Source organism: Brachycentrus maculatus, unplaced genomic scaffold, assembly GCF_059751285.1.
Source record: "Brachycentrus maculatus isolate JH-2025_06_01 unplaced genomic scaffold, ASM5975128v1 h1tg000091l, whole genome shotgun sequence".
In the NCBI taxonomy this organism is placed as follows: Eukaryota; Metazoa; Arthropoda; class Insecta; order Trichoptera; family Brachycentridae; genus Brachycentrus; species Brachycentrus maculatus.
Window position 1 is genome coordinate 1,106,138 of NW_028280845.1, and position 13,215 is coordinate 1,119,352.

At 34.4% G+C, this 13,215-nt stretch overlaps 1 protein-coding gene across 3 annotated transcripts in view; it reads right to left on the reverse strand.

The window, feature by feature from the left end:
• The window catches only part of LOC148310564 (E3 ubiquitin-protein ligase HECW1-like), a 220,867-nt gene that overhangs the window by 144,235 nt on the left and 63,417 nt on the right, over positions 1-13,215 (reverse strand). For all 3 annotated transcript variants that reach the window (XM_088258164.1, XM_088258163.1, XM_088258165.1), the window contains one exon: positions 792-893. In XM_088258164.1, coding sequence (XP_088114290.1) covers positions 792-893 — 102 coding nt within the window. The remainder of the gene's footprint in view (positions 1-791; positions 894-13,215) is intronic.

The following is a 13,215-nucleotide window of genomic DNA, read 5'->3' on the forward strand; positions in this document are numbered from 1 at the left end:
TGATACTGCGCTTCATAGACAAAGCACTTTATCTATGAAGCATAAAAAACATCTTGGCTCAAAACAGTTCTATCATACAAAAAAAAAAAATTTAAATTATCAAGAGTACCACAAAGATCTTATTAAAAAAAAAAACCTGATGAAGGCACAGGACAAAGAGAGGCCATGAGGAATAAGAGCAAAAAGGAATGAAGTGGCGATGGGTAGAAAGTTGGAGGTAGGAGACATATTCTTCTCCGTCTTATTCCTCATTACTGAGGGCTGTGATCCTTGTGGAAGCAATGACTCTTCTCCAGTTATCCCTTGACTGCGCTGCACGTAGCGCTCCACCCACCGAGGTGCCTGCTGCTGCCTTAACTTGATCAGTCGACAAACCAATGAAAGTAAGGAGATATCGCTCACTCCTTTCAACAACGTCATATATCAAAAAACTTGATTTTACAGGAGATCGTTTTTAAAGTTTAAAAATATAATAAAATGTATTAAAAATAAATATCAAGCCACTTGTTGAACTTTTTACTGTGCAACAGATCTTTTTAGGTAAAACCTGAATGTTTTTTCTCCATTTGAAAAATATTTAGTATACTTAAAAAAAATAATTAAACAATACGTTTTCTTCAAAATACAAAAACCACACTTTCTGCCCTGTAGCGGGTAAATATTAAGTTAAAAATATGCCGCTTTTGCTGGGATATAGTACATTTTCTGGGCATTCCGAAAACATGCACAACTGAAAATTGTCGATTTTTGATATATGACGTTTTTGAAAGGAGTGAGAGATATATAGTCACCTGGATTGGGGAATTTGGGTTGTTCCAGCAACCACATAGTATCGCCCCCCTCCCCGCGGCGCTGCCTTGAGCGGGCCAGGACCGAACTGACCGATGGGCAGTCTGTAACAAGAAAAAAAAAAGAAATTAATAAAATACATAATTGAACACATTACTTACACTATGTAAAACCGTTTCAGTGAATATAAAATTTCCTAACTATGAGAAAAAAAAAACAAATAAATAAAATATATAATTGAACACATTACTTACTATGTAAAACCGTTTCAGTAAATATAAAATTTCCTAACTATGAGTATTTCAATGTTTTAGAATTAGTACATAAACCCTGGTGATGACAAGGTTCTTGTTGAAACCGGCTGGAAAAAGTGGTCAAAACAAAGTTGTTTTATTTTATAAAGTTTATAAAATATGCCACAAAGTATCTGCGAAAAATATTCAAGAAATAAAATTTCCGTTTCTTTGAAAAAGTGATAAATGAAATACAAATATAAAACCATGTTAAGGTCCAGTATTCGTTAAATTTAGGTAAAATTTCAAGAAAATTGATTTTATTCTTAAAACACCATTTATGCATTAAAAAAATAAGTTTTTCTTAGAAATAATTACATGGTTTTCAAAAGAAAAAGGGTTATTGAAAGGTATGGAGTTAAAAAAAATCTATATTGTTTATTCTAAAAAACATTTTTTTTATATAAATCGGGCGTGGAAAGACGTGTTTCTTCTACGGCGGTCGGCCGGTGAATGAATTCTGTCTTGTTTTGTATCCCCTTAATTACAAAATTAACCCAAAATCTTCGCGAATGCATTAAAAATTCATTGATTTATTTTTTCAAATTATTGAAATCATAAAAATAAACACAAAAATATAATAATCTTCCCCATATAACGATTTTTGTGAGCAAAGAATAAAGCAATTCTCAGTCCTATTAATATATTTTTAAGTATGTCAAGATAAAAAAAAACAGTTTTTTTGGGAAATATTTTGTAGATACAACTTTATATCGCAGAGCGACATAATCCGTAGGGAATTTAATGCATAGCGTAATAATATGCAGAACCGTGAAAGTAGGGCACGTCCTCCCTCTCGGGGCTGCAGTGAATACGTCGAACATATCGTCGCTCCACTGGCTAACTGTCGTAACTGCGTTTGCGCAAATTTTGGATCAAAGCATTTTTTGTGTTAAATTAGCGGTTCAAATACATACATCAAGTATCCTCCCATACACTCAATTACACTCCAAACTTCCTCTACATGCAGAAATCTAGTCATACATGTCCTCCGATTAAGAAGATTTTTGGCACGACCAAATTTAAGGTTCTGATTGATTTGGTCGTGCCAAGTCTTTCTTGGTCGTCCTCGCTATGTTATCCCTTCACATACAAATAAAAGAGTTTCTGCTCAATAAAAGCTTCTTTTCATCTCACCAATAGATGTCTCTAGTGATTCAAAAACAATGTTTCGAAATTGGATCATATATATCGTAGTCGTACAGGAGAAAGTGACCAACTACCAAAACGTAAAATGTTCATGGTGCCCATTTAAGTCACTTTTGCTTGGCAAGAAAATAAACACCAATGCAGTTAGTCATTTTTAACAAGTCAATATATTATTCTTCCGAGTTTGAAATCCTTTAGGATTTTTTCAAGGCAATATTAAGCTAGTAAGCTATCAAATAGTCATTGATCACGTTTTTGTAAAACAATGCACTTGGTCACTTTCTCTTGTATGACTACGATATAGAACTTCCAAAAATTTAAGTAGTGTGGTTATAAATCGTGGGTAGAATTGGTTAATGTTACACGTGTGAAAGGTGATCACTTAAACCAGCCTATGAATGCCCAGACTTCGATATTCTTCTTCATCTTTGTTGAGATTTTAAAAAATAATACATATTCCATAAAGTTTTCAATCGAAATTTGTCAAAAATGCCGGTTACGACGAGGAGAGCGCTGATATGTGGGCAGAGAGCAGGGTATGTGGCGCACAGTGCGGAGAGCAGAATGTGGAATATCCGCCCTGTCGGGTCGCACAGAGGTGTGGGAGATTCATTATAATGTGAAAAAGACTTCCACGAAAGCTGACAAGTGGAAATGAAAAGGAAAATAAAGTGACGTAACGCTCAACGCGAGCTTCCGCAAGTTGCATAACCGCTTGTCACTATCGCACAAATACAGTAAAACCTCGATATAAACCTCGATATACTATTTAACGAACTTCGAATAAAACGACAAAAAAATCTAGCCGAATGTAAAACAAAATCTTGTTAATTGACATCTCAATTTCTTCATCTTTGATGAGATGTCAAAAAATAATATGAAAATAACTCCTGTAATTGGAGATAATCCAGATTTTGTGAAGAAGTATTTGGACACACTCAAAATGTTGTAAATCCTGTTAATATGAAATTATACAGTATCGAACAGATTAATTGAAAAAAAAACATTTTTTTCGTTTCTTGAATGTTTTCCGCAGATACTTTGTGGCACATTTTATAAACTTTATAAAATGAAATAACTTTGTTATAACTACTTTTTTATTAATACAATTTGACCTACCGGTTTCGACAAGAACCTTGTCATCATCAGGGTTTATGTTAATTCAAAAACATTAAAATAACCTCACCAAAAAAAACTTCCACACCCTCCGTAAAAATCCTAAATAAAATAAGTAAATCGAAACCGGTAGGTTGAATTGTATAAATAAAAAAGTGGTTATAACGAAGTTATTTCATTGTATAAAGTTAATATTTTTCGTATTTTCAACACTCTCTAAAAATATGTTTTAGGGGTGTTCCTCGTATTATGGACCAGGGCTGCTTCTTTCAGTGACTGAGATGATGAATAGCGAGAAGTATCACCCAATTCTACTGGAAAAGATACTACCAGAGATACAAAAATGAAGGTTAAATGGTAATGGAAAGCAGGATTTAACCCCCTGCGACAAAAAATAAAAATTAAACTCTTTATTCCAAAAATGTTATCTAAACCGTCAATATTTTCATATTCGAAAAAGACGATACACGTGTCATATCAAGTTGAGACACCTTCAAATTGACATCTCATCCGTCGGGTGAATAATCCAGTGTCCGATATAATAAATAATATACCATATATTCATTTTGACTCTAAATATAATCTACGAAAAAGGGAAGCGTTTCGCTTTTTCGTATGATCCAAGCCAATTTGCCCTACCGTGCCTAAAAAATCACTTAAAAAAACTAACAATTGAGAAAAAAAATACCCACCAAGAAAAATAATGGTTTATAAGGGAAACCTTTCTAAGAAGGAAGTGTTTCCGATCAAATTATGTCGGACAAGGGTGGTCCATGGCCTAAACGAGGGGATGGAAGACTATTATGTATTAGAAAGTGACAGTTTCGGGAGATGTTTGGATTCAGAAGTCGCGAGGCAGGTAGCGGCTGATGAGGTATAATATTTCAAATCCAAACACGGCATAAAAACGGAAGAGCAAGGGTTCGAAGCGGTAGCGGATTACCCAACCGTTAATTCTGAACACAAAAAAAGTTTACCGCAAATTATACCATGGGGTAAGATGCCGCGTACCTGTTACAAATGACATTACACCTCTAACATTGGTTTGCAAAGGTATTAAAAAAAAACAACATAAAAAATATGGTCGGAATTATTTAGCTACTTCTTTAAATAATATTTTTGACATATCGCTCACTCCTTTCAAGAACGTCATAAATCAAAAAAGTTGATTTTTCAGGAGAACGTTTTTAAAGTTAATAAATATAATACAATTTATCAAAAATAAATATCAAGCCACTTATTAAACTTTTTACTGTGCAACAGATATTTTTAGGTTAAACCTGAAGGTTTTTTCTCCATTTGAAAAATAACTATTTTATTTAAAAAAAATAATCAAACAATACCTTTTCTTCAAAATGCAAAAACAACACTTTCTGCCCTGTAGCGGGTAAATATTAAGTTAAAAATATGCCTCTTTTGCTGGGATATAGCACATTTTCTGGGCATTCCGAAAACATGCACAAGTGAAAATTGACGATTTTTGATTTATGACGTTCTTGAAAGGAGTGAGCGATATCAACATAGATATGGGAGTAAGTCTGGTACTCAGACTTCCATATTCTTCTTCATCTATGTTGAGATGTCAAAAAATAATGTAAAAAATAACTCCTGTAATTGGAGATAATCCAGATTTGTGAACAAGTATTTGGAAACACTCAAAATGTTATAAATAAATTTACTGGTCAAATTATAAGCTAAAATAAAGACATCTATGGTGGGATGAGGCAAGCTTTTTGCTAAGCAGAAACTCTTTTATTAGTATGTGAGGTAGGAATCCTGGATTTATAATCACATACATGAGAAACGCCAGAAAATATCATTTACATTTTTATTATTTTAGCTTATAATTTGACCCGTTAATTTATTTACAACGACACTCAAAATGTTGTTTTAAAACATTGTTAGCGTAGTAAGATTTTGAGAAATAGTGGTATTTATGGTCACCCACACACACACACACACAAGTACATATACTTATATGTATAGAGAATATCTCCGTCGAATGGTTCTCCTTGCTTTGAACTCCGAGATTAAAATATGTAATAATAACCAGCGCATAAAAAAAGAAAGTGCGATTCCCGCCACAAGGATGTTAGCTTCCGGTCTGGCGGCAGGATATAGTTAGGAGGGCCAAGGAGCAGAGAGGAAGCCGACTCTCGGCCGGCGGCCGGGTGGGCGCGTACGGCTACGTACGTACCTACTAATGTAATACATATATTCCAATATCTGTTCTCATCCTGCGCCAACTGTGATTTATCGTGCTCGCAATACACTTACATACGACCATACTAAAAGTGATGTGTCGTATTAAAATCTCACTTAATGTATAGACGGAATTATTTAAAAAATAAATAATGGAAAAAAAAGATGACAAAAACCAAAAAAAACGCAATAACCCACAAAAAACGTTATTACTCACTAAAAAACGCAGTTACCCACTGAAAAACACTATGAAAAAATATTTTAAAAACTTCTAAAATGAAACGTCTTATACAGTGGAACGAAAGTTACGACCATATCAAAAATGATGACTCTTATTAAAATCTCCCTTAATTTATTGATGGAATTTAAAATAAATAATAAAAAGGAAAAAAAGATGACAACAAAACGCAATAACCCACAAAAAAGAAATTACACACAAAAATGCAATAACCCACAAAAAAGGTAATTACTCACAAAAAACGTAATTATCTGCTAAAAAACGCACTAACCCAATAAAAAACGTAATTAAAAATATTTTAAAAGATTTCTGAAATGGAACATCTAATGCAATGGAACTTAACGTACGACCGCATTAAAAATTATGTCTCTTATTAAAATCTAACTTAATGTATTGACGGAATTCATTTTAAAATAAATATATAATAAAAGAAAAAAATATGACAAAAAACGCAATAACCCACATAAATGTGATTACCCACAAAAAAACGCAATGACCCACAATAAATGTAATTACACACAAAAACGTACTACCTACAAAACGCAGTTAGTCACTAAAAAAAATATTATGCAAAACAATTTGAAAGATTTCTAGGATGAAACGTCTTGCGCAGTGGAACGAAACCCTAACGGTTAGAAACATCCGGGGTTCCCCTTTGGTGGCTCGTGCCGGAAGCGGAAGGAAGTAGCTGCGCTCGCTTCACACCCGCCCCGGAAGTGACGGCCACTTCGACCCTTAAATCCGTTGAAAATGGTTAAAAATAAAACAACAACAAAAAATACGTAGCAAATCTATTCTTAAATGATAATGAGTAGGTATTTTATTACCTGTTAAAAATGTTATTATATCGAAACATGGCAACACAGTATTTTCAAAAATATTTCTTTTACCACGGACCATTTAAGTATTTTTTAATAATTATTTTTAAAAACGTTTGTAATTAGAGGGCAGATAGTGCTGGCAGAATGGGGGCGGCTGGAGTCGTTTGAGATGTGGTGCTACAGGCGCATGTTGAAGTCTCATTGGTCGAAACATGTGGGGCACAGCGAGGTATTAAGGCCCAATATACGATAGATCACAACTTAATTTTCTTTAAACCCAGATAACATTAGACGTAATTGAATTTTTGCTTAAAATACCGTTTTTGTATTGAAAAATGAAGCTATTCTTCGAAATAAATATATGGTTTTGAAAAGAAAAGAGTTATTGATAGGTAAAGAGTTGAAAAAATGATAAAAACATTTTTTCTATATATTTTCAAAAAAAGTCGAATTCCAGTATATATTCTAAAAAATAGTACGCGGAAAGACGTAAGACCTCTAGCCCGGCCGTTTGGGTTCTGAATTCGAACATTTGAGATTTCAGCCTTAAGCAGGTGACATCAATAAAACAATTTTTCTTAATATTTCTTATTGATTCTGAAAAATAATCAATTGCATTTAGAACTACGTTCGCAGAATTTGTCATCAAATCATTTCCCCGGTAGATTACCAAGATTCCATTTTTTTCCTTATAACCATCTAAAAATTTTATTTTCCTCGTGTGTAATTTGAAATATCCGGCTCTAAAATGCAGTGGTTAATACGGGTTTTTATTTTTATTTATTTTAACATATGGTGGTGGATTCGACTAGCTGCTGGAACAACGTTGGTTGGTGATGGGAGTTGCATGTATTATGCATATTAGCCTTGCTTATTATGAACAAGGTTTATAGATCATTAAGTGGAACTTTGTTTCTTCTAACTTTATTTTTTTTTAAATCTGTGTTGGGAACAGGAGGGATAATCTAGTGTAGGTCAATCAGGAACTTCTCAGCATTTGTTCATTGCTGGGATGAAACCACGTAAAACTCCTCAGAAGAAACCGGTCTGTAGACTGTCGTCAACAGACCTTCCGTTCCACCAGAAGAGAGTTTGGCATTTTGTGTCCTAGCTTGGTTTATCGTACCAACGTCCTTCACTATTTTCATCATGTATGATACCATATTTTGTTGTTGCTGTTGATGTTATTTACCTTAATGACGTCAATGTCTCAACTTGGTTCAAATAAGGGAGGAGAAGAGGTCCTAAACCTTTTATTAGTGTTTAAAAATTGCACTAAGAATAGAAGATCTAACTAACTATTCATGACGCCGCTTCCCCGCAGGCGATAGAACGCCACACAACTCTGTCTTTGCAAACAATCAACGCCACTTTCACATTCATGCATTTCTCTTCATACATATCCGCCGATTATTCCGACTACTCACATGATCACTTTCAAGTATTTGAAATACGTGATCATGACGTTTTCCTCGGTCTCTCTCTGCCTCTATTACCAGCCACATTCGCCTCATAAATTGTAAAGTTAATGAAAAATAAATAAATGGATATCCTATTCACGTGAAACTACAATACCTGAATAATGGATTTTAATTATTCTCCTATATTGTCAAACGTCAAACTAACTCTAAATAATCATATTTCCTTTTCAGTCGCTCTCGTGCAGAGCTGAATGCGTTAGATAGAGTTGGCACGATCGGATTTCAATGGTGCTCTATTGATATCTAAACAAAATATGGACACAGGAAAAGAATTGTGCATCTCTATGGGGCAGGAGTCTATTATCCCTGTTCCGGAAGCGCCAATGTGAATGCTTGCGGTTCCGGTTTACATTTGTGGATCCTAGAACCGGATACTCTGTGTCCCCTCGTGAAAAGATATCCGAGATAATGAGTCTAATTCCACCACTTTGCGGTGGTACATTAAGACTTTAGACCAGGGGGGGGGACTTGCAGCTTTAGCCGATTTAGTAATGAGATTTTTTCTTAGACGTATGCTAAAATTACCGAAGACTTTTTTTGCAAAAACGGTGTGTACACAAAAAAATATTTTTCACAAATATTGACCGATTTCAGTATTTATTTTTAGTATTTGCGGAGAAAATATCAAACTACTCATATAAAACATTTTGAAATAATCATACTTATACGCAGAGCTTTTTTTCCATGTAACGCGGTGGAACGGCGTTCCGACACATTTTTCCACGGGTACATTTTTTTTAAAGTCTTGATAATCAATTAGACAAAACAATGTTTGCGTTTACGTAATTACAATCTTTATTTAAATAATTCGTCAAAATTATATAATATTATTATTATTAGTATTGTATTGAACTATTTTTTAGTAAAAAGCTTGACATGAAGTGAGTTTCGGGACCTGTTTTGTGAGAAACTGAGAAACTCAGACTCAAGATTCCGCGACACTAACCACGGGACCACAACCCGACACGGATACGATATATCGCAGGCATACTGGCAAAAAACGTAAACTCTAAAAACCCCTGTTAGTTAAAGCTTTATAGCCTGAATAAAATACCCGCTATGAAACTTTAAGTTGAATTTACTTTTTAAACCCACATAAATATGACATTTCAAACTACTTAGTGTATTTTGCCAGTTTATAGAACGTTAAAAACTTTATAATACTGCATCATTAAGTCAAAATTGCATATTTTCGAGTTAAAGTTTTTTGCCAGTACACCCACGATATGTACTCTGCTTATCAAATTAGATCTGGAACGCACTCTAGATCCGGTTTGAAGTAATGGCAGAAACAGCAACATATATTAGACAGCGTGTGATAAAACCAATTCAAATGAAAGGGTATGTATAATTTAAACACTAAAACTACTGAATATAGTAAGTTCTGGGAAATTCCAAGATTCATAGAGCGAGCTGATCTGAGATCATTCTCTCTTTCGGTATTCATCTAGTGACCTCAACGTCTGCTGGCACCGGCTACCCACCACCAGGCAAGACGCATTAGTTCTGCTCAAACTCTCCCCATTTTATCATCTGCCACGTGACATCATTTACATTTTTGCATACAACCGTCTGGACCAAGACCACTGGAGTCTGGGCCGCAGAATTTCGAGTTATTTTTACATCCGACGCGAGATTCGATTTCCGATGCTCGTTAGACGTGTCGATAGGGAGCATATATCACTCAAATCGGCTCCGGACGCGAGTGCATTTACATCTGACCATAATACACATCAGGGGTAGCCAAACCGTGGCGCGTGGCGCATAAGACTAAAAGTATAAATAAGATTACAAGTGGCGCATTCCACCCTCGCGCTCGCTTTTCTCTTACGTGTTTTTTTCCCAGCAATTAGCAAATGTTGCGAAATTCCCGATTGCCCCACACTAGATTATCCTTCCTGTTCCCAACACAGATTAAAATAATACACGTTTTTAGCTAAAAGAAAAAAACAACAATTAATTTATTAACTTTGTACAAAATTAGGAACGAAAATACAATGTATAACTGCGTGATTGGTAGAGGAGAAGAATGTTTGCAAAGACAGAGTGGTGTGGCGTTCTATTCTCTCTGCCTACCCCTGTGGTAAAGCGGCGTGATGGTTAGTTAGTTAGTTTTTTTTATCTCGATTTTTATGTACGAGGTTTATAGATCATTAACACTTCCTCTGCGATGGTGGGTCTGGTCAGACCCACCATCGCGGAAAATTATTTATTACGTAATAGGTAATTTGTTTACGTCGTTTTCCTTGAGTGTAATCGTTCTTCAAAAAATTACCTACAAATTGAGATACAAACGAAAATTATTGGACCAGATTCAAATGAGTTATTTAAAAAAAAGAACAAATAAAATATCAAAAATCATATTGAGTAAGGTCAGTTGATCGCTATCAATGTGTTAGTGTGCCGTCTGCCGTGATTTTGAAGTCCCAAAAACAAAAGCATACATTGTCAATCTTTGGCGATTGTTTCCGTTTATTGTTTTTTTTTATATTTGTTTTTAACTGATTTATTTGTTTACTTGTATGACGGATTAAATATCATATATATAGACTATAAGGTAAATCTACATTTAAAAAATATTAATATTACAAAACACAGACCTTCACAATAAACTGTTTTATATTTGAACGATTTCTAGTTTTATTTTTTTTAAATCTTTTCGATACTTTACCACAATGGCAGGAAAAAAATAATTATCTCATGACGAGATTGAACGACTTTTGGACAGTTCTAAAAGTGAAAGAAAAGTGAGAGAATAGCGCAGCTGACAGTGATTTAGAATTCAAAAACCTTAGATTCAGAATTTGAAAGTGCAACGGAAAACGTGGTTTTATAAGAAATGTCAGTAAGTGATAAAAACATCGATTTCAACAAGAAAAGTACCGATTGTCCTCTTATTTTTTGGTAACAATTTATTGGTCAATAATAAAATTAAATATCATACCTATTATGTCTAACGAACTTGTATATAAAATTTTTATAATAATTAGTTTTATTTGGTTTCGTACAAAATTGTATTCATAATTTCTAAAACCCGCAAAATGTTTATGTAAGAAATGGCGAACTTTAAATGAATATTTACACCATTTTGGGCAATTCCGTATATATTTTTCAATGAAAATTTAAATATTTTCACTGTATTTAAAATGAATTTTAATTGCATTATGGACAAAAATTTATCTTGAAATATTAACTCAAAATCCTAGAATCATTTTGTGGTTTTTGGAGCTAACTGCCACGTTTTATATTTGAAGATAATTACTTAGTTGCATTTTGTTAATAATTCTATCTGTTATGATGTTGACTTAAAATATAGTTATAAAATTAAAAACACAAATTATTTGAATTCAGTAAAAATAAAAATGTTTACAATCACTGCTTCATTGCCAACCATGCTACATGCGCGTGTGACATGCTCCGCGGTAGTAGTGAGTATATAAATTAGTTAGTCTGTGGTAGTGAGCCGAAGCGCGCGGTCACGTTTGGATGTAAAATTATGCGCTTGGATAATTTAATTTCAAAACTATCAAAAACTTGAAAATTCTCATACAAAACTTATGACACATTATCCTATTGCTATGTAGGCTATTTTGAATAATATATAAAATATAAAAACCCGACGAAAAACGCCTAAAAGGCGATTTCTGTACTGGGTCAGATCAGACCCACCACCGCTGGGCGCGTTTTGTTTGAGGCCATCGCGCTTTAGGTGTTAATTGGATTTTTGTTTCATCTAACTTAAAAAAAGATGTTGTATTTTACTCTGTGTTGGAAAAGAAGGGATAATCTAGTGTGGGCCAATCAGGAACTTTTCAGCATTTGCTCATTGCTGGGAGGAAACTACGTAAAACTCCTCAGGAGAAGCCGGACTGTTGACTGTCGTCAGCAGACCTTCCGTTCCACTAAAAGGCATTTTGTGTCCTAGCTTGGTTTATAGTACCAATGTCCTTCACTATTTTTATCATGTATGATATCGGTGTATGCTTAAAGTTGGCCACCACTGATGTACATAATGATAAAGTGTGAGAAGAATGCAGAAATGCGATAAATAATCCCGGCGCCGGATGGAGGAACATCGATCCGATAAAAAGGTGATGAGTTTCATTTCAAAACTTCCGAAATTCCTGGCACGAGTGTGTAAATATCTCATCCAGTAATTGAGTTCACTTATATACTAGAAAAATGTATGATATTACCGCAAAGTAAGTGACTATTCACATATCAACATAGATAAAGAACAATATGGAAGTCTGAGTATTGACAGGACTTACAACTTATCATGGGCTGTTTTAAGTGATCACTTTATACACGTGTGACATTCATCATTCTACATATGATTGACAACCACACTACTCAAATTTCGGAAGTTATATTTATGCTTCATTTACGTCTTCTATCACATTCTACACGTAGTTCTCGGGACCATCTATGGTTAAATTGAGTAAGTTTTTATTATTATTCGATTTAGAAGAAACTTTTACAAATTGTATGTAAGATTCTTCCCGAATTATTTTACATAGTAGGAGACGCCTAAATTTTTTAAAATTATTTTTATTAAATTTACATTTCTCTCACATACTTATACAAGAGTTTCTGTTCAATAAAAATCTTCTTTTCATCTCACCAATATATGTCTCTATTGAAGTCCTAGTGATTCAAGAACAATGTTTCGAAATTGGATCATATATATATATATATATATAAGAACTTCTAAGAATTTGAGTAGTGTAATTGTCAATCATGGGTAGAATTGGTGAATGTTACGTGTAAAGTGATCACTTAAACCAGCTTATGACGGTCGTAAGCCCCGTAAATGCCAAGACTTCCACATTCTTCTTCGTCTATACCGCAACATAGATCAGTATGTAAACTTAATTACTCAGCTGGATGCGTTCAAAATATTGCAAATTGAGTTTACAGCTAGTGGCATCTCGGCTGCAAGAAACGAGAAATCGAAACAGGATATCCAGTTATGCATATCGGCGGCCTTATCAGGAGTCTGCGCAAAAATGTCTCCCTAACGGGTCGCCGGCCATCAGTCCGCGGACGGCTAATCAAATTACGGCCGAAAGCAGCAACAGCCAGCGATCGCAGTGAAGCGACAACTGAGGCGGCCAAACGAGCAG